The sequence below is a fragment of the Phyllopteryx taeniolatus genome, chromosome 19 (genome assembly GCF_024500385.1).
Source record: "Phyllopteryx taeniolatus isolate TA_2022b chromosome 19, UOR_Ptae_1.2, whole genome shotgun sequence".
In the NCBI taxonomy this organism is placed as follows: domain Eukaryota; kingdom Metazoa; phylum Chordata; class Actinopteri; order Syngnathiformes; family Syngnathidae; genus Phyllopteryx; species Phyllopteryx taeniolatus.
Genome location: NC_084520.1, coordinates 5,547,208 through 5,568,485, shown reverse-complemented (window position 1 = coordinate 5,568,485; position 21,278 = coordinate 5,547,208). Strand labels below are relative to the sequence as shown.

The 21,278-nt window shown below is 40.3% G+C and overlaps 1 protein-coding gene and 1 long non-coding RNA gene across 2 annotated transcripts in view; both read left to right on the top strand.

Annotated features, from left to right (window-relative positions):
- cacna1g (calcium channel, voltage-dependent, T type, alpha 1G subunit) overlaps positions 1-8,260 on the top strand; it is a 256,127-nt gene extending 247,867 nt beyond the window's left edge. Inside the window, exons 37-39 of the mRNA XM_061755517.1 lie at positions 1,521-1,731; positions 2,506-2,675; positions 6,190-8,260. Of these exons, the coding sequence (XP_061611501.1) occupies positions 1,521-1,731; positions 2,506-2,675; positions 6,190-7,206 (1,398 nt within the window). The 3' untranslated portion in view covers positions 7,207-8,260. The remainder of the gene's footprint in view (positions 1-1,520; positions 1,732-2,505; positions 2,676-6,189) is intronic.
- Positions 8,261-8,671: 411 nt separating this feature from the next.
- LOC133469633 (uncharacterized) lies at positions 8,672-19,499 on the top strand. Its single transcript, XR_009785744.1, has 2 exons — positions 8,672-8,859; positions 16,510-19,499. It is a non-coding gene; the product is annotated as an uncharacterized LOC133469633 (long non-coding RNA).
- The last annotated feature ends 1,779 nt before the right edge of the window (positions 19,500-21,278 follow it).

The following is a 21,278-nucleotide window of genomic DNA, read 5'->3' as shown; positions in this document are numbered from 1 at the left end:
TTTGGAAGCAGTTAGTGACCTCAGACTACCTTGACAAGGAATCACACCAATGTTGATGTCACGCAACAGACCAGATGTCTCAAGTTTCCTCATTGTAACTGTTGCACAACTATGACACGTATTGGTAGTAGCAGCAAGATCATTGTTTTTTTGTTTGGTTTTTTTTGCTCAAAGGCTCATCCTATAGTTGTGAAGTAGATCTTTTTTTTAACTTTCTATCAAAGGACAACGGCTGTTGAAGTAAGTGATGCACAGTTGCCATATCACTGTAATTGCAGCATTTGCGATATTACAAGTCAGTATGACATCAAAATTGTTTTCCAGCCATCTCATATTATATTGTCCATTTTCTAGTGTGAGATAGTAAATGCTGAGCTCAAGGAAGTGCGAGACTTTTGATATAAATTTGTTTTCCCTCAGTGTCAGGACTCTATTCTCTCGAAATCATAGCTTTTTCTTAAAAGTACTATTCTTGTGTCAATATTTTTTTTCTTAATATGACCTTATTTTTGTATGATTACACATTTCCCCATTTTACAGATTCTCATCTACACCTGAAACATTTTAGTGACCCACTAGACATCCATACAATCATATGTGATATACTGTCCATGAAGGACATTCCTCCCCGATATTGAAAATAAATTGGATGTCAATTCATTTTGCCTTTGTGATGATATCATCTCTTCCCAAGTGTCGCTTATCTTCCACCAGACAGGAGTCAGTCTAACCTTGCTCATCTATACTGCATTCTGACCAAGCAATACATTGGAGTCAATTTGTATAAGGTGGGAGCCGAAGCCAGTGCGTGACATGAAATCACTGTTAATCAGATTGTGCTGAGACAGGGAGCAGAGAAAATAAAAACCAAAACAAAAAAAGGAAGGCGGTGGGGAAGTAAAGGGCTGTAAGTGATGTTGGAAGGCCTTTGTCGATCTAACCATGACTCCTCCAACTTCCTTTTCTCTTCCTCATTCCACCTTTCCAGCCTGATGTGTTCTCGTGCAGTAGAGTAGTGCACCTGGCAGTTTACAGCTTCTCCCTTCTCTCACTTATCTCTTTACACATTGTTCTGCCTTTCTCCACTGTGCTTTTCGTGTGAGTCTATGTTTCTCAGTCCCGGTTCTCCCCTATTAGTGGTTCTCCTTGTGTTTGCGCTACCGTCTGTCTACTCGTCTTGTAGTTTTCACTCCTCTGTGAGTGGTGTATTTGTCCCAAGGGTGTCAAAAATGTAAGTGCCAGTGGGCCAGGCTGCAAGACACTGCCCCAGCAGACAGTAGGCTAATACCATTACCTACAGTTAAAGGACTGAGGGGATTCATTCATCTAAAAGAGTGCTTGCGCTTAAAAGAAATTGCTTTTAAAATTCAGTTTTATAAGATTTCTGGGATCTGCGGCAGCTCTGTTCCAGCCAAATCCCAACATCTGTTTTATGTGTATGCTGAAGCTCGCTGCCGCTTTGTTTATTGTATTACAGAATATTAAGCTTGAGGAAGGCTGACTTCTTTCTCATTCAACAGACCGAGCAGCTGAACCCGGGGGAGGTTTTGGAGGACAACCTGCTGAGTGTCAGGAAGCCCACGGTGGGACGCACGCACTCCCTGCCCAACGACAGCTACATGTTGTTTCCCCGACAGGCCTTCGACCAGCCCGCCACCGCAGCTTCAGCGCAGCTTCTAGCACAGATGCCTCGGCCCCAGCACATACTGGGCTCCCACTGGGCCCAGGCAGGTAATGTTCGATGCACTATTTATCTCCCTCAGAATAAATATCACAATGAAATAAAAGTGACCTATCCCAAATAGGGAGGGAAAAAAACAACTTGTTTCGAGGCAAGTACCAACAAAACAATGCATTGACTCAATGACTTTTTCTTTTGAAGGTGGTCGCTGTTGCAGCCAGGTGTACTTTTTATTTGTTGTTGTTTTTTTTTCAACTATTTCATACTATGAAGGTTTAACAAACAACTGCAAATGTGTTTTTTTTTTGTCTGAAGGGCTCATTTTTTTTGTGATTAAGGATTTATTTTCTTTATAAACTCCTTAACTAATGTGTTGATTCTGACAGACGTTTGATAATTGGTAGTAGGCGGGTATCCAAAGTCTTTTTCACATTTTTTTTTAATGCTATCCAAGTTTGTTAGGCCAATGTTTGTGTTCTGGTGAGCGACATTTTAGTATCTCTTTTTTGGGGGGGGGGGGGGGGGGAAGGAGAGTGAATTATGCAAAAAAAAAAAAAAACTTTTCAATGAACCTTTACAGGAGTGTGAGCATATACGTCACAAATCATTTAATCAGAATCACAATACTTAACTGACATACTGAGGAGATTAGGTCAGAATCAGAAAAATGTGTTAATATTGCATTTTCATAGATATCTACCACTTACATGAAAATGCTGAAACAAGTAAGGATTGTTTAACCTTAACATGAGATCCACACTATATTGAGCACATTTCTCGTCTTTTTTTATGTGTCAAATAACTTCCCGCCTCTTGGCTTTTAGGCTCCAGTGGTTCTGTCCGTTCCCAACCTGAAGAATTTTCGCAACGACTGACCATTCCCACTGACCTCTTCAGACCCATCAGCCCCCACAGCCACTCAGACTCTGAGAGTATACCGCGACTACACCCTCCCAGACGCACACATGCGGTGAGCCGCAAGCTCCGCAGACAGGTGACCCAAATGCATTGCTCCACACTTCTTTCACACCTCAGGGATGTTTTGAACTTTGCAAAAAGATCACATTTTACTTTTTACTCTTGCCCCCGCTGGATTTAAGTGATATACTAAGATATGTTGAGCTGTTAAACCAAAAGTCACAGGAATTTTTTGTATTTATTTTTGTATCTGTTTACTCATTTTAAACCTAAATTTTTCATTTTGGGGCAAAGGGACTGGTTGGGACACAATTAAACATCCAATGTAATACAATACAATACGAAAGCTATATTTAAAATGTCCTTCTCATTTATTGAAATCCATGCCCACAAAATATTAGAAATACCTTGCAGTAAACACAACTGCAGACTTCTTTAAGATACGATGCACTTTTTATGTTCCTTTTGAGGCCCCTTCGTTTGCAGTCATATCCCAATCACACGCAGTCATGCAAATGTAACACAACAAATATAATCAGCTGTGAATAAAAACAAAAACACAACTACAACCACAAAAATTTAAAAAGAATACCATTGTCAATGACAGTGTCTACCAAAGCTTCCTTTTTATATTTGTAATTGCAAAGTTTTGGTGTTGGATCTCATTAGATTCTACAAGATTTTGTACAAAGATTTTGTGCCCAGTGAGTGTGATTTGATAAATATTTGTGAAAATATTATATTTTATAAATACTTTACATTTTAAGTAAACAATATACTTAAAAATATAAATAATATTTGCGGAGAGACTGATTGAACATAAGAGATGATAGAAGATAGAATAAAAGATAAAGAAAAATAAAGATTAAAAAAGGTTTCCTTTTCTTTTCACATTCTAAACAATTTCAATTGATCCCCCCCCCCCCTCCCTGTCTTCCTCCCCATCATCCCCCTTACGGATTTGCTTCCTCATTTTTATTTCCATGCTGCATCTGTTATTATCTGATCCCAGCTCAGTTGGGCCCAAAAACCGCCTGACCCTGAGCTCCTGCTCGAACACAGATACTCCTGTTTCTGAAACAGTGAGGGAAAAAGTAGACTTTAGCTACCATTGGGCCTTTCAGAAACACGGCACTCCATGCTCATATCGGGAAAGAGAGACAGACAGACCGACGTCTGCACATGCAGGCTTCATTCCATTTTTCATTTCTTCAAATGTTTGTCTACTGCAAACCATGTAGCACATACAGTAATAACACCATCTAAAATGGTGGCTAAGACAAGACAGACAAGTTTGCCGTTTATCTGAAAGGTATGTTTATGCTTGAAAACAGAAGAACTCAGGGGATATAAAAACAAAAGCAGGCGTTGTCCAAATGCAATGGGCTATTTTATTTAGTCATTGTGATGGAACACTTTTTTAGTGACTAGACTAGTAACTGTTAATCTGAAAATAGCCGATAGGGTGATCTCTGTAACTCAAAGCTTTATAGCATTGTTTTAGTTTGCACAAATCATTCTTGACTCTGGTTATATTGCTAAGGATGGTGCATTAGCCCAGCCTGGTTATGCTATGTTTGGCCACTAGGTGTCTCTGTAGCCACACCGGTAACACTCATGCAGGGAACCCCATGATGGAAAAACATTTCTCTATAACTCATTCATGTCCTACTTCCTCATCTCCAAACAATGTCAAGTGACCTCACGGCAAAGTGAAGCATTATTAATCTCTTATTGGTCAATTGAGGATTAAAGTCCGTTATGTCTTGAGGACCTTTGAGGAGTTTTAGAGGGCATTGTTGTCAACTAACACTTCCTCCACTGCAGCAAGTACACGTTCTGTTCACCTTCTGACCATTGGCCTCACAAACAAAAGATATACGAAGCACTGATCTGATTTCACTCTAAGGTCGTAAAACCTCCTGTACTTTACAGTTGCTTTATGTGAAGGCCAAAGGTTAGAGGGTCAAGTGGTCTGGTTCAGAGTTCACTGGGTCAGCTGGCAAGTTTCACTCTATTTGGAATGCGGCTCACACACATACATGTATGTCAAATATCAGAAATTGTTCATTGGCGAGATCTGAAATTATTATTCAAAATATGCACAGTATGTATTATATTGCCAAATAACAACAAAAAGTAGTGTGAAGGTACTTTTGCTTATGGAAAAGAATTAGGATCTTACTTCAAGGTACCAAATACCAAAGTTGCTTCGTTTGCTTTTACACTAGTCGAATCAAATTGTGTTGGCATGTTTTCTCCATTGGTGTAGTTTGTTCGTTGAGGTCTGAACAAAATAAGCAAAGATTAGTGAGGACCAAATCGAGATGGTCTCAGACTAGTCCTGAACAAATTCTGGTTCAGTTGCGGTAAAGAGCAAGCTGACCTCGATTCAGATAAGAACGTTGCCTGAAGAATAACATTCTACAGCTCAGCGTGTACGTGGTTTTCATCATGCGAAGGAGGATGATTAACAATCTAGTTTTCTAGTATTTTGGCCTGCTAGCAAAGGTCAATTGTGCTCCATGATGTATTTAAGTGCATTGTTTTCACTCACTGGTCCCTACACCAAATCTTCTTCCCGTTACATCTTACGATTAAAAATAATAATATAAAGAGAGAAATCTTTTATGGTTTGTTACGATGAACTTTGGTTTGCTAGGATTTTCACTTGGTGAAAACAGAATGGTGTAGCAAGGTGAGTTTGTACAAGCATCAGTTCCACTGCTAATATAATTTGTTACATTGGCCGACACTGCTGATTCTGAAGTCTCTGCGCAGAGTATAAGCAACTCATTGAGGCTGAAATCTGATTGGACAATAAATCTATACTGGAAGCGGTGCAGCCAAGAGAAATGCTACGAAACAAAGAGAGTAGACTGTGAATAAATGTAAACAAATTCAGGGGACAAATATTCGAATTTAGGTTGTAAATGTAGGTCAGAGCTTCTGATAGTGTTGAGACCAGAAAAGAACGCCTTTGCCGATCTGACCATCCAACACTTGCTTGAATGCATATAGCATGGCGTCATATTGTACATGCTTAATATTTGCTGCCTTGTTTTAGCAGCATGTTTTCTTGACACCACTAAAGGATGCCAATTTGCTCAAGACTCCCCTTCAAAGTGGGCTGAGCTTATTGCTGGTATGCTATGAGAGCCAACAACTGTGTTTTTGTTTGCCTGGATGTTTTGTATTTTGTGAAAAGAAACCAAACCATGGGGAAACATTTTAAAACATTAACTGAGTCACTGTATATTCACAGTAAGAGCACCACCCTTTCTCTTGGCTTTTGCACAGTACAGTGTAACCATTGCAGCTCTCTGTATAATTAATGGGTGCGGTGACATCAGGTGACTTTTCTGCAGAGAATAATCACAGTTTATCTGCCGAGCTTGTGAACTTTGACCCAAACTCTATGACTTCTCATTCTCATCAGATCAAACTAACCAGTTTCCCCACCTCATCTCTAATCCCATACCCTGGCCTTCCATCAACTTTCTCTCTCAATACACATTTATCTCCAACATCTTCACCCATCCCACCCTAAATATTTCATCCCCCTTTGTGCCCCGTTCCCCGTCTTTCAGGTTGCAGTGTCTACTGATTCCCAGGAGGCCCTGTGTTCAGATGAGAGGGAAAGCAGTGAAGGACTTGCAAATGTAGCTTCTCTTGGCCTCCCTCCATCTTCCTCTGCCTCCTCTTCTTGTTCCTCCTCCTCCTCACCCTTACCCTTCTCCCACCAGCAGCAGCAGCCTGCATTCTGTCTAGTCCCCCCCACACCTGGCGCCTCCCCGAAACCTTCGCGCCCCAGCAGTGTGCGCACCCAGCTACGCGACCAGCACTGCCTTGACTCCTACTCGCCTTGCTCGCCCCATCCGCCCTTACCGGCGTGGCCGCAGCAACAAAACCAGGCCTCTGTGGATCAGGAAGTGTCCCTTATTACTGGGGGAGTGTTGACAGGAAGTGATGACATCATGACACAGGATGATGAACTAGGCAGCGGCAGCAGCATTGGAGTTAAAGAGGGTTACAAAAACAATGTGGACTGCCAAGAAAGTGGGAGTACTTGTTCGAGGCCGTTGAAGAGGTTTCACAGTGTTGACACACAGGGCCGCAGCGTTCTCCTACCCCGTTCTCGCCCTTACTCCTGGTTGGACGACCCACGTCGCCACTCGGTGGAGGTTTGTTCCGCGGTGGATTCCGGTCCCCAATACAGCACCACGTCCACTTCCTCTGGTTTCGTGTCGCAGACTGACAGTCTGCAAATCCACAGTCAGACCTCCACTCAGACCTCACTGCCCTCACCTCGACGTAAGAAGAAGATGAGCCCTCCCTGCATCTCTGTGGACCCCCCTGATGGTTCGGAGCCCCAGTCCAGCCTCTACCCAGCCCTAGGTGGCTTAGGGATAGTGGGCTTAGGGTTGCCACCTGCCCTGCCTAACCGGGACACCTGCCTGAGGCGGAGAGCGCCCTCTAGTGACTCCAAGGACTCCTTTGACCTTGGCGTTCAGGATTCAGGACAGGACGGTGGTTCTCCGAACACCAACCCCAAGCTACTGACTCTTCCCAGTTTCTCCTTTGAGAAGACAAGCTCTGAGCACTGATCACTGATACGCAAACACACAAAGACACACCATAAGGTGAAACACAGACACTTTGTGTATCTTTGGTGGTGATAGATCTAGTAATAATGCTGTAGAGAGTAATAATGGTTGACCCACAAAAAAAAAAAAAAAAAAAAAGCAGTCAAACACCCTTGTTTCCTTTTAGGAGCAGTGCTGTAGTAGTGTTACTGGCCTTCGTCTTTGCATTTTTTACTGCCAACACTACTAGACAGGAGACCAAACAAGACACAGGACCGCCCCTCCTCTGCTCCGCTCGCATGCCAATGGCTGCAGTTTGATCCAATAACCTCTGGAGTGACGTCATGAGATGACGCCACCTTCAGTTGCCGTTAGAACTTCCTGGCATTTCACAGGGTTGACTGCCCGCTCATTGGAGGTACAAAGCAATATGAACGTTTTAGAGGCACTATTTTCTTAAATTATTGGGACATAGTGTTTGTACAGGGCGTTGTAGTTTTATTTTTTTCTTTATTCTGTTATTTTTATGTGATTTATTTTTTTTCTCGGGCTTGGGGTCTAAATAGTTTGTTTGTCTTTTTTCCACTATGTTGTTTTTAGGTTTTTTGGGGTTTATTGAGGAAAGTAAACGTTTTTCAAAGTGCTGAGAACTATGTATTTGTAGGAATAATATATAAATCTATACATATACAAAAACATGTCATTAAACAGAGCTTGGATTTTTAAGCACACTCATTTAAACATGGTGGTCAATTGTTAGATGGAGAGAGGAAGTTGCATCTGGTGTATTTTCATGGATTTTCTAATTCTCTCAAATCGTGACAAAGCTAAAAAAAATATATGTTTTAAGGTAGAAAAACCTTTTTTTCGCGTTTGTATTTCACTTCATACTACCAACTCCAGCTTTAACATAGCTTGGACACTATGTTAAAAGAAAAAAAAAAGAGGGAATACCAAATCATCTTTGACTTGTGTGATGCTAAAAATGAAAAGCACATTACTTCCTGTTTTGCCTCATGAACCTTATATCGTATGTATTTATTTATTTTTCAAAATAAACACTTATTTAAACTTGTATTCCTCCAACACATTATAGAAGAGCTGTGGCGTCCTGGAGTAGTCACCATTTTTTACTGCACAAAAATTTTTTTCAAATCATGTTGAAGCATTTATTGTATAAATACAGCACATATCACATTTCCTTCAGTTATGCAGGAGAATTAAGGTCAGGTTGCTGAGTTGTAATTTAACATAATTAAAAGTGGAATTTATCGACTTGCAACCAGTCCAGGGTGCACCCTGCCTCTCGCTCAAAATCAACTGTGAAAGGATCCAATTACCCGGGACCCTAAAGAGGACAAGCTGTATAGAAAAATAATGGTTGGGTAGTGCAATATTGAATGCCCATGAATTGGAATTAGACCCCAATTTTTAGGTGTAATATGCTCTAAAGTTGCACAAAAACTTCAGAAAATCCAATTTTTCTTATCTCTTTTTTTTCCCCCTGATGCCACCACAAAAGGGTATCGGTGATGGCAAAGAAGAAGTGTGATGATGACCATAGAACCAGAGATGGAAAATTAATGCAAACTATGGAATATGTTTCTGTCACCTCAGTAAAACGTGACTACATTGAAGAAAAACAGAAAGTCAGCTGCTTTTAGTCTTTATCTGGTAAGTAATAATCTCCGTCAGATATAAGGGGTGAACGACTAAATAATTTTTGGAGTCGAATACAATGTGATGAAAGTCGAGTCGAAGTCTATTAATCGATGACATCATTGACATTTTTTTTCAGGATAGCTGAGCGGTCCCCAACTTTTTTTGTGCCAAGGACCGGTTACACATTAATACATATTTAGTCAGAGAAACAATTGAAAATAAATGATCAAAAATACCACTCATCATAACGCTAACTGTAGTTGTTGTAATTAGTGGGGGTCCTGCGCATGTTCCTCTTAAACAAACCGTCCTCCTCTAGGTTCCATTGAGAGGACTTTTGATTTGCCTGTCTGCTTCTCCTCGCCGACTATAACATTCTGTGGAGCAGCGCAATGTCTGGCCAGCAAGGCCATCAGTGTATTTCCTATGGGAAAATGAAGGGCTCTATTTTCACGACCGGGGTCGATCTAAGTCTTACATGGAAACGTACCTGTGTGGAAGAGAAATCAGTGCATGAATGGATTCCATTTGTCACTGCTCTTGGCTAACGTGCCAACAGACAATGTAAGTGGGTACCCTTATTACCGTAATGTCTCATGTATAATGCGCACCCCCAAAGTTGACCTAAAAATTCTGGAAAACCCTTCTACCTATGTATAATGCATTTTTACAATGCATGATTTTGCTTCTACCCATATGATCAAACCATGAAGTATTATCTGTATTTTGTTAGTTTTTTTCAAATAATTATTCTGAAGTTAAGCACTTTATTTGAACACTTAATCATTGTTTTTTTTATTTACTTGCTCTTATTTTGAAATTCACAGCCCTACTTTTATTTAGTAAATGAGAAAACACACAGTTGTGCTCATCCAGTGAGTATTCAGACCCCCTTAAATTTTTCACTCTTTGTTATATTGCAGCCATTTGGTAAAATCATTTAAGTTCATTATTTTCCTCATTAATATACACAGCACCCCATATTGACAGAAAAAAACAGAATTGTACTGAAATATCACACAGGGTATTCAGATCCTTTGCTATGACACTCATATATTTAACTCGGGTGCTGTGCATTTCTTCTTAGTCATACGTACCCCTGTCATACCCTCCCTCCTGATCATTTGTGTGGTCTCCCCCTATAGCTTCGTGCTGGCCAGTGGGGTGATTGAAGGAGTACAATAATCATGATATTAATAATGTGTTCAATGAATTGATTTCTACAATGATTCAGAGGTTTTGATGCCCGCTATTCACATACAGTATTTATGAATGAAATACATCTGACATCCACCACACCTGTATGTAGAGCTCTGCCTCACCCTAATTCACCAAAATCGTGTCAGACCAACTGTGCCAAGATCTAGACGTGGTATCAGCAGGCGTGAGTTTCGGCTTTTTACTTTTTGCCCCCCAAATGTCACATGCGTTGAGTGCATGTCAGAGGACACACCCTTGTTGCGCCGGTACACCCAGCTTGTTGCAGACCATCCATCCATTTTCCGTACCGCTTATCCTCACCAGGGTGGCAGGCGTGCTGGAGTCCATCCTAGCTTACTCTGGGCAACACCCTGAAGTGGTCGCCAGCCAATTGCAATTGTTGCAGACTGGTCTGCTAAATTGGCAAACACACACAGTGAGCCTTGCACTTGCAAAAAAGTCAAGATACGCCAGTTTTTGCGCTCGGTTGCAGATACGCCTTCTACAAAAATAGAACCCAATGTGTTATTATGTCATGTTCGCGACTTAAAAGGTTTAACAGTATGCATTTTTCTGAAAGGAACATGGCAGGCAGGCCAGTCCAGTATCTACATGATCCTCAGCCCTGCCTTTTTAAAGTGGTCTACATGTGTTGTTAAAGTGCATATGTATGAAAAGGATACCTGTATTTCCTTCACACTTTTCCTCTTGGCATGAATGTTTCCATTAGATTAGGTTACCATTGCCAGGGGTACTACTGATATCACCCCAAACCATGACAGAACCTGGCTTCTGGAATGAACCACAGATTATTAATTTCTTCCACAAAGTGCTCAATTACTGATTTGTCTGAACACACAACTGCGAGATCTGTGCAAACCAGAGCTATCAAACTAATCAGGAGTCTATGTGGTGATATCACTGAGTGATAAAAGATGGTTATTGTATAAGGATTAGAGATCATGAATCATAACCTGCCAAATTGCCTTAAATTATAAAATTGTTAGACTTTTGCGGTTCAGGTTGTAGTTTTATTCATCTTCAGGGATTCGGTGTTACAGATAATTATTTTATTTTGTCCTATTCGGCTGTTAGGTCAAGCAGAATGGAAAATTTGTATCCCTTTCATGCCGGAACAGTCTTACTGTGTCACAGTGGAGTCTTTAAGCTTCCGCTGTGGTATTATAATTGAGGTTTATTGAGAATCAGACTTGATCAGTCGAACAGAAAAAAGTTTCTAGAAGGGAGAGAGAAACAAAGACAAAAGACAAAGCACAAATTGTAAACAGGATGAGAGAGGTAAATCATTACATTATCTACAACAATGAAACATTAAATATGAGTGTTGCATGGGGCTGTAGTACTACACCCTGTGAGGGAAGGACAGGACAAGGTAGAACAGGACAAGGACAGGAGAAGAAGCATGCAGGACAAGGGTCGTGAACCCGACTGTACAACTGAAGTGTGGTGGCATTAATTATGTGAATTATAAAAGGCATTGTTTGGGAGTTGCAGAGAAAACATTAAAGGAGTTGAGGTCCTCAATTAATCAGAATCATCTTTATTTGGCAAGTATGTCCAAAAAACACACAAGGAATTTGTCTCCGGTAGTTGGAGCTGCTCTAGTACGACAACAGGCAGTCAATTGACAGAGAACACTTTTGAGACATAAAGACATTGACAAAAAAAAAAAAAAAAAAACAGTCACTGTGCAATAAAGGTTTGCTAGTTATCTGGTAATGCTGTACATTTTTTTTTTTTTTTTTTTTTTGACATTTGTGCAAAAAGATGCAGAGTCCTGCGGCACTTAGAGCAGTTTGAATGACTAATATTGCAATAGTGACCATTGTGCAAAGCAAAGCGACCATTGTGCAAAGCGGGCATTTAAGCATTGAACTGAGCAACGACACCACTGGTTGAAGTGTAATTTCTATGGACATACCAGGTTCTAGTTAAAGGTCTTAATGCAGTTGAATTGCAACCTATGAAAAGTGCAAGTGAGGAAAGTGACTCATATTTCATCAGATGTTTTGAAGGAGGCACATTCAAAGCATCAAGGTGATGAAATCAGTTAAAATTCAAGTGAGGTGCATTCATTGGCAGCACATGCCATGAATGATTGCATTTAAAAAACAAAAATTATTTACTACAAACTTTGGCCACCATTTTCTCTATCTTAGAAGTGATTTCAGATTTAGTGGAAGGCTAATTATCGTTTCCATTATATAACTCAACTAATTTATATTCATAACCAGGGAATTTCTAAACTCAATAAATGTTGCAGGATATTTTTTTCAAATCCTCATCAAATGGCTTACCGAAAGGCTCAAATCCATTAAGTGGTTGTTGGTGTATTTTAAGCGAATGTGACTCCACATTCTTCAGTGAAAGCTCTATGCCTCATCAGTTTTTCAGAGTATAAGCAACTTCTTCAAGAATGGTCACTCTTTAAAATCACTTGAAGTAATTCCTATCAAATGGAACGAACATACTAAGGTCTGAACACACCAAGCTGACGTCAGCTGTCAATTGAGCGTCGGTGAGCGCCGTCGGCAAGGTGTTTCTTATACCGTCGGCACCAGTGAGCTGTCGGAGGGCAGAGTTAGTCATCAGCGGGCAATTTCCCTCCGATTCAAAAGGGGTGAGCTCGGAAATTCCATCAGACACCCTAACACTGCTCTGAGATTGCGAATGTTCCAAGAGGCAGAGCAAGCTCCCTTTCTTTGAATTTATGAACGACTGTTATTTTGGGCTGTTGTTGACAGCGCTGACAGTTTGCTCGAATGGCTTCCATCCTTGGTCTGCCTGACGACCTGCCACTGTGTCTGCCCGGTCAGAGTAGCCAGAGTAAACTCGGTCACTCCGAGTACGAGAATGTGGCGCTCTGCATAACCAAAAGCACATTTCAATAACGCTTTGAGTTTCCAAACGGTCCAGAGTTTAGCACAGTGTCGTCAGAGTGCATTTCGGAACACACCCCATGTTGAATCAGCGTCAGCCGTCGGTGACAATTGATCACATTGGCTCTTAGCTAGGAAATCAGTGCACGAGACATGAAACGTAATTGACGACAGCAAACAAACGGCAAAAAAGGTCCACACAACTTTTTATTTTTTATTTTGCACTTTATTTACATCTCATCGCATGCATAATGACAACATGGCCATTAGCACTGAAGAAAGTGAAGACCAATTCATCAGCGTGATTCAGGAGAGGCCACCAATGTACAGAAATGCTACGTGGACAGAGGGAAGTTGTTACAGCAGGTGAGATTTATCTTTACCTTCGAGGTCTTTGACAGAAACTGAGCATAATTGTTTGTGTTATTATTCACTCGTTGTTGGTTAATATCATTGGTTCATTCTATCCAAACCTAACATTAACTGGCTGACTAGCATGCTATATCCACCCTTTTGCAAAAAGTGGAGCAAAATACAGGTTATTCTTACAGACCTGAGCAGGAAAAGCTAACATGGCACAAAACGTAAAATTTATTTTTGTTGTAGGTGAGGAGTTACACCGGAGAGTAGTTACACAATGTAGCTGTTGCATGTTGCATTTCTTTCCTTGAGGCATTCAAAACGTGATCACAAAATGCAGGCTATTTCTCAGCATACTTCATCATCCTTTCACTTCAACGGGTACAATGACTGAGGGCCTGCTAATATGTTACTAAAGAGACAAAGAGAGATCATTAACCTCTTGAATTTATCTGTCATGACAGGCTGAAAACAAACAGAATTGCTCCCATAGCCTTTTGAATGTTATTTGGTCTACTTCCCTCTCGAAAACCAGTGTCGTCCAATGGCATACAAGAGAAGACATATTCCCGTAAAACGATTGAGAATGGGGTCAGAGGCTGTTCAGACCTGAAGACACTCTCGAAATGAGAACACACTCCACAAGGTGTGAACTGTACAGTAACAGTACAGTAGTAGAGCTACATTTTTCGATAGGACAGCTTTAGACTTCAATCTTTGTGCATATCAAACTTTGTGTGTTATAAAAGCATTGTGCAGTTGTGTACTTTGAATACCATGGATGAAGATAATGAAGATATATGGGCACCTGGTTGTGAAAGTAAAATGTGAATCTAAACAATGTCGCTATAAATGCAAGATGGAAAACACCTGACCTACATTTCCTGAGCCTTGTGATTCTAAAAGTCATTTTTAAAAGAAAATTCACAAAATAATGCATTCCTTAAATAATTCTATTCAAAGCTTGATCAACCAATTAAAACTCTTGACATTTTAGTTTCTCCACAGTTTAACTGAACCCTTTCACATTGTTCTGTCGTTATTTTGCACTGTTTTGTAACAATTGTGTTATAAAGGTATAACTGAACTATTTTCCTGGGGTCAAACTACAGCCATCTTTTAACTAATCTTTATTAACTGGCAGACAACAAAGTACCATTTCAGTACTCTTTACAGCCATGTAAATATAACAAGAAGCTAACCACTGTTAATGTTAAGACATGAAAACAATAAACATTCAATGACTTCAATGTTAAGGAGATGCACTTCAGGGATCTCAATCTTAGCATTTTTAACGGTCACACAAGTTTGAAAAGAAGCCAACAATTTTTAAAGCCAAAGGTTTTTTAACAATAACACTTTGGACCACTTCTTTAACTTTCAGTGTATGTTCTTCTCTTGTGTTCTTCTCTATTTAAGACTCCTTGTTGAGGTTGAGCGTTCTTTTGGAATTGTTGCCGAAATGTAAAAAAAGAAAAGGTAAACATGCAATGTTAATCCTATGATTACCTACTGAAATTATTTCTTGTATAAAATTCTGATGTAATGTCATGCATAAAAGGCAGTTCAAACTTAAGTTTTGTGCAAATATTTTTCATTTTGCTCTAATTCTAAAGCTTTTTGACCTTTGAGGCTCTACTGTATCATTAATCACCATTGAGCCAACAAATTAATTTTAAATTGTCCAGAAAATAAGGTCCTGTTCAGGTTATAAATCATAATATATCTTCAACATCTCTGGATTAGGTTAGGAAACCCTTTGATTGTGCATTGAGTTAGATTTATTTGTCAGAATTCTAAACTGTCGACCAAATGTCCATCTCATCATTAATAATTTTAACTACACTGTCTTTGCTCTACAATGCCCTACGCATGCCATTAAAGAGAATGAATAAATGAATGAAACAACAGTAACAGAAATGCCTATAACAGAGGTACTAGGAGCACAAATATTTTCAAATTTTTAAATTGCTGCGGTCTTCAAAGCAAAATGCAAACACTCTTTTGACTGAGCGTGACTGATGAGGAGCTACTTCGCATCAGTACTAATGAGTGCTCAAGTGGTTTTAATTAAGTACCCCTTGTGGATAAAATTGTCTGATCAGTCTTGCAATGTTTTTGCACAAATATCACCGCCACCAAAATGGTCCATCCATCTTCCACTTTTCTCGTGTCGGGTCATAGGGCAGCAGTCCAAGCAGAGAGGAGCAAACTTCCTTCTCCCCAGACACTTCGGTTAGCTCTTCTGTGGAATCCTGAGGCGTTCCCAGGCCAGCCGAGAGATACAGCTCTCCATCGTCGTAGGGAGAGCATCTGTGGAGGGGCGCAAATCCAGGCGAATCCTGATTTTTGTGCAAGTGCGATGCTTGTAGCGCATGTCTGCCAATTTGACAGACCAGTCTGCGTTAAGCTGGGCGTTGTGGCGCAGCAGAGGGAGTGTCGTTGACAATGCTCCTGGGAGAGTGACAATATGGTGGCAGACAATTGATCTAAATTTACGCCTACTCGGTATGCCGGCACAGGCTGGACTGGTGGTCTAACATGAGTTTCTTGAATTTGATCGGGGTAGACAGATATTGAGGTGCACGGACATTTTTACTGTAAGTCACCAGCAGTTATCACCAGCTCATTCTGTATACCCCGCTCACTTTGTCTTGCCACACCAGCCAAGAGCAGTGACACGCACGGATTGCTGCGATTACGCATCGTCTTCTTCCACACAGAGATGACACCGTGACTGTTATTGTCCATCCATTTTCAATAGCGCTTGGGTAGAGTCGCGGGGCGCTGGAGCCTATCCCAGCTGACTTCGGGCTAAAGGCGGACTAGACCCTGAACTGGTCGGCAGTCAGTCGTAGGGCACATATAGACACGGACAACCATTCGCACTCACATTCGCACAGTCACTGAGTGGGAACTGAACCCACGCTGCCCGCACCAAAGTCAGGCGAGTGTACCACTACACCTAGACTTTCATTGTGCCACATTCAAAGGGAATGACAGGAGCCGCTTTGATTGGTGGCAAATGAAGTCGGAATTAAACGCTCCCACGGTGGCACAGCACGCCCACTCTCGGATCCGCCAGGCTGTGCTTGTCTACGAAAAAACCAACACTCATCAAACCCGTCCCTGGCACACAATTGCACCACTCAACATCCCGGATTTACTCCGTTCATGAAAATAGTGCCCCCTGTCTTTCCAGCGTGTCCCTGTGTCTTCACCAGGGCCTGCTCCCAGTGGGACATGGTCACTAGGGAGTCACCCAAGCAGCATCCTAGTTGGAGGCACGAGCTAGCTCCTCTGGCTCCTCTTGACTTGAAGGAGCAGCGCTTCATCTCTGCGTCCCTCGGTACCCCATAACATCCAGAGCATTGAGGAATCTCTATTGATAAGTAGCTTGCCACCACCAGGGTGTGACTGAGGAGTGAATGAATAATGCATGAAATTGTAAAGTGTCGTTGAGTGTCAAGAAACACGCTATTTAAGTGTAATGCATTATTATTACGCTTGTTTCAACCAGTCTGGATGTGAAATTTGCTGTATATGATGACAAACTGGAATGTTTTTGTTTACATATGTATCTTTTTGGTCAATGTCAGCTTCGCTAGCCATTTTTGAATTGTTGATTTGACCTCACGGCTCTGAGTTGCCATATAAAAAAGTTCCTTGCAGCTATAGGTTAATAATTGACCTGGGATCAGCTGTCAGTCTCTTAAAATGGTCTCTTTAAGGGTGGAGGACTTTATAATAAATAAATATGAAAACACTTCAAATTTTTGTGAAGGTGTTATATGTAAGGTATAAAACAAGAGTTGGGGTCCTGCTGTATTTTACAATGTTGCATTCAGGACAAGACATAAAGATGACGAACGGTTTTAAGCACACACGCACATAATGATCTCTGTGGGGTTAGACCATAGAAATAGCCTCGTCGCTGTGCTAAGGTTTGCTTCCACCCAGCACAGGGAGGATTATGACAGATCATCTGAGCTCATCCATTTTACCATTAACCTTTTCACTGGCTTATCATCCTAGTTAGCCCCCATTTCTCCGCTACGTTTCACTGAATTGGTCCATACGTGCGTCTGATCTCCCCTTTCATCCTCTCTCATTTAGTTTAGCTTTCTAGAACCTCATTTCATCAACAGGTTTTCCTTTTAAATGTGATTTTAATCATACAAATATTTATTAAAAAGGAATCCCTTCTCATTGTTTATTTTTTTCTGCAACTTGCTCAGCTACAAGAAAGCATAAGATAAAAAACCTTACCAAAAATCCATAGTATCCCCTTTTCTTAAAACATACAGAATACAGAAGTTTTTCCATCTCAGCCCACAAGTTTGTATTGTGTTGGAACTGATAAGAATATGAATTTATTTGCCTTACTCTAACACTATAATGTCTGTGTGTTATCTTAAATGGGTTAATAATGGAATATTATAGCCACAGTCCTATTCTTCACTTCTTCTTTAGAGTTTTTATGGAATAGCCCAAGTCTCAAGGGAAGAGATCTTTCAACTCAGTTGTAATTCAACATTGGAGAGCAACACAAGTCGCCCTGAAAAGTGCTGCAAGGTGGCCTGGGGGAAGTTACTCAGGCTTTCCAGAAAGGAAATCAAAAGGGCAATACACCCTTGGGTGCGAGAAAATGAAATGTTACAATTCCTGGTGCGAGCTCTCCCCGATGGCTAAACCACTGAGCTGAACTTTGGGGCGCTTCAGAGGAACCACAAGTCCCAGCTGTGTCACTTAGATTCAGCACACGCTCGTTTTGAAGTGGAAAATTCTAGCTCAAATCTCCCTTTCATAGCCAAGATTGTTGAGGAAGTTATTTTTAATCAACTCAGCATTTTCTTGAACTTAAATTGACTTTTTGACAAGTTTCAATCAGGTTTCCGAACTCATCAGAGTTCTTCTGCTCTTATCAAAGTGCTAAATGATATAAGGTTGAATACTGACTCGGGAAATGTGTCAATTCCGGTCTTGTTGGATCTCAGTGCGGCTTTTGATACGGTAGATCATAATATACTGCTGAACAAGTTGGAAACATGGGTAGGACTAAATGGAACATTCCTTAAATGGTTCAGGTCCTACCTGGAGGAAAAGAGTTATTTTGTAACCATTGAACCAAGTGTTCAATCTCATCAAATGGCAATGACCTATGGCTTCCCTCAAGGGTCAGTTCTTGAACCCCTCCTGTTCAGCCTGTATACGCTACCCTTGGGGCAAATTCCTCAGAACTTTTAAGTTTTGACTATCTTAGCTATGCAGATGACACACAGTTATATCTAGCAGAGTCTCCAGATGACTACAGTTCAATTGAGGTGTTTTGTCACTGTCTAAAACAGAGACATAACTGGATGAGCCAAACTTTTCTTTAATTAAACCACAACAAAACTGAGATAATTGTTTTTGGCAATAAGAGGAAAAGAGGATTGCTGTTGGTAAATATCTGGAGTCTCTCTTTAAAAATCAAAGACCAAGTCTGAAACCTTGGCGTACTGATAGATTCCGACCTGATTTTAATTTCATCAATTGCCTTCTCCCATCTGAAGAACATATCCAGAGTGAAGGCTTACATGTGCTAAGCAGACCAGGAGAAGCTCATCCATGATTTTGTCTCATGTAGACTTTCCTATTGTAATGGTCTTCTGACTGGACTCCCCAAAAAGAGCATTAAACAGCTGCAGCTCATTCAGAATGATGCAGCTCGGGTTCTGACCAGAACAAAGAGATCAGAGCATATTACTCCAATTCTAAAGTATTTACACTGGCTCCCAGTCAGCTTTAGAATAAATATTAAAGTTCTGCTACTGGTCTATAAATCACTAAATCGTTTAGTTCCTGAATACATGAAAGAAATGCTAATGGGTGTATACCCAGTGGGGCTCTGAGATGCTACACACAAATGGAATAAGCTGCCAACAGAAGTGACATCAGCCCCAAATGTGAATGTTTTTAAGTCCAGGTTAAAAACTCTTCTTTTTTCTCATGCTTTTTAGAGCATTTCCACTATTAAATGATATTTCTTGCACTGTACGCTGTTTTAATATTTTTTTCTTCTTCTCTTTGTTATAATGTTTATAAGCAGTTTATTTCTTTGTTTTCAAATGTTTTTAATCATGTAAAGCACATTGAGTTACCTTGTGTATGAAATGCGCTATATAAATAAATTTGCTTTGCTCTTGCTTTGCTTTGTGACTTATGTTCTGCTTTGCGTTTCAAGCTCATTTCCTCTTAAAGGAAAGTGTGATTGACATGTATTGATTAAAACCCTGTAAGATCCTTGGAGCTGCATAAGATCATGGTACTAAACCTTTGAGGTAGGGGAGAAGGGGAGGGAGAGGGGAGGTTTAATAAATTCAAATTTGCTGGTCTGTAGTGGGACGTCAAAACAATAGATGACAAAATAGATGAATCCTCCTTTCCATTGACTGTACCTTTGTTCTCATTAAGACCTATTTATTTTTATATCCACTGAAAATATGATTTGGGTTTGTTTGTTGCTGAATACCTTGTCACTTTCAGCCCTTGTGTGATTTGCCATAGCCTACTTTCAAATGATGCCGATAGGCCAAGTAATCTTAATTCAGTCAATTTAATGTCTGTTGAATGCTGCCCCCCCCCCCCCCCCCCATTTCCTATATGAAGTTTGCATGTTCTTCCAGTGTTTGCATAGGTTTTCATCGGGTACACATTCCACAAACATGCATGTTAGGGAAATACTGTAGGTACACCAGCTAGTGAGTATAGTGGTTCGTTAGCTCGTAAGATCTACTGTATATGTGCTGTGGTATCCAAAGTAAGATGGTTAGACTGTAGCACACCTGCAACCCAAATGAGGTCAAGCGGTATAGAAAATTGATTGATGGATATTTTGGATTAAGGGACATGGTCATAATTTACAAATGCACATAACAATGTCTCTCTTTGACATACCAGCAATTATGAGTCAATTATATTCCTCTCAATTTACAGTATTGTCAAATCCAACGACGTCATGAAGCATTTCAATTTACATTTAAATCACCGTAATTCATATATGGGCTCCAGCACTCCCGCAACCCTTGTGAGGATCAGCGGCTCAGAAAATGGATGGATGGGTGGATAATTCATATATTGAAATTGAGCCATCCAATTTTTGACCTGCATATATGATACAATGTTGATCTCCCACTAAAAACAAAGTGAAGACGATTGGCTTTTCTGTTCAGAGTGATTTATGATGTCATTTGTTTCCAAAACAGAACAAATGAGGGGTTAGGGATAAGGGTTGGGGTCCCTGTGTGTGCAGCAAATTGAGAATCATGGGGTTATAAATTTGTTGTTACGATATACAGTACCTTCAATAGGACGTCAGAGGACATATATAATCTTATCATTTTACAAAAGTTAAAATGAAATGAGAATTATCAAGTAAAGTTAGTGGATTTTCATCAGCCAGCAAATACTGTATATTCTACCATAATCAAGTAAACCACATGTCACGTTAGAGGTGCAGCTGTAATAATTGACATGGAGACCGACCAATGACAGCGTGAAGAATGACTGAAATGCCGACCATTGACGATAAATTCAGACCTCTCAGGAAGCTGGGATTTAAACATAAAACAAGTCAATTTATTTGTAAATCATCCAAGATTAAAGTTATTTTTCATACTGAAGATAGAGCTTATAGGGGTGTGCAATAGGGGCATAAAAAAATTGCTAATTTTTTTTATTTTACGATAGCAATAATTTGACGATATCCGAAAAAATAAAAACAACAACAAAAAATGGTATAAATCTCTCCTTACTTCCCAGAACAATGATTGATAGAAACAGCGTTTCAGAACAACAACTCTTGTTTATTTTATAAGGTGCTTCATACATCTACTGCAAAACATTGCACACGAATATTGTATGGCAATGTTTAACAATTAACAACTTAAAGTTATGTCCAGGCTGTATACAAGAAAATATGCCAAATCA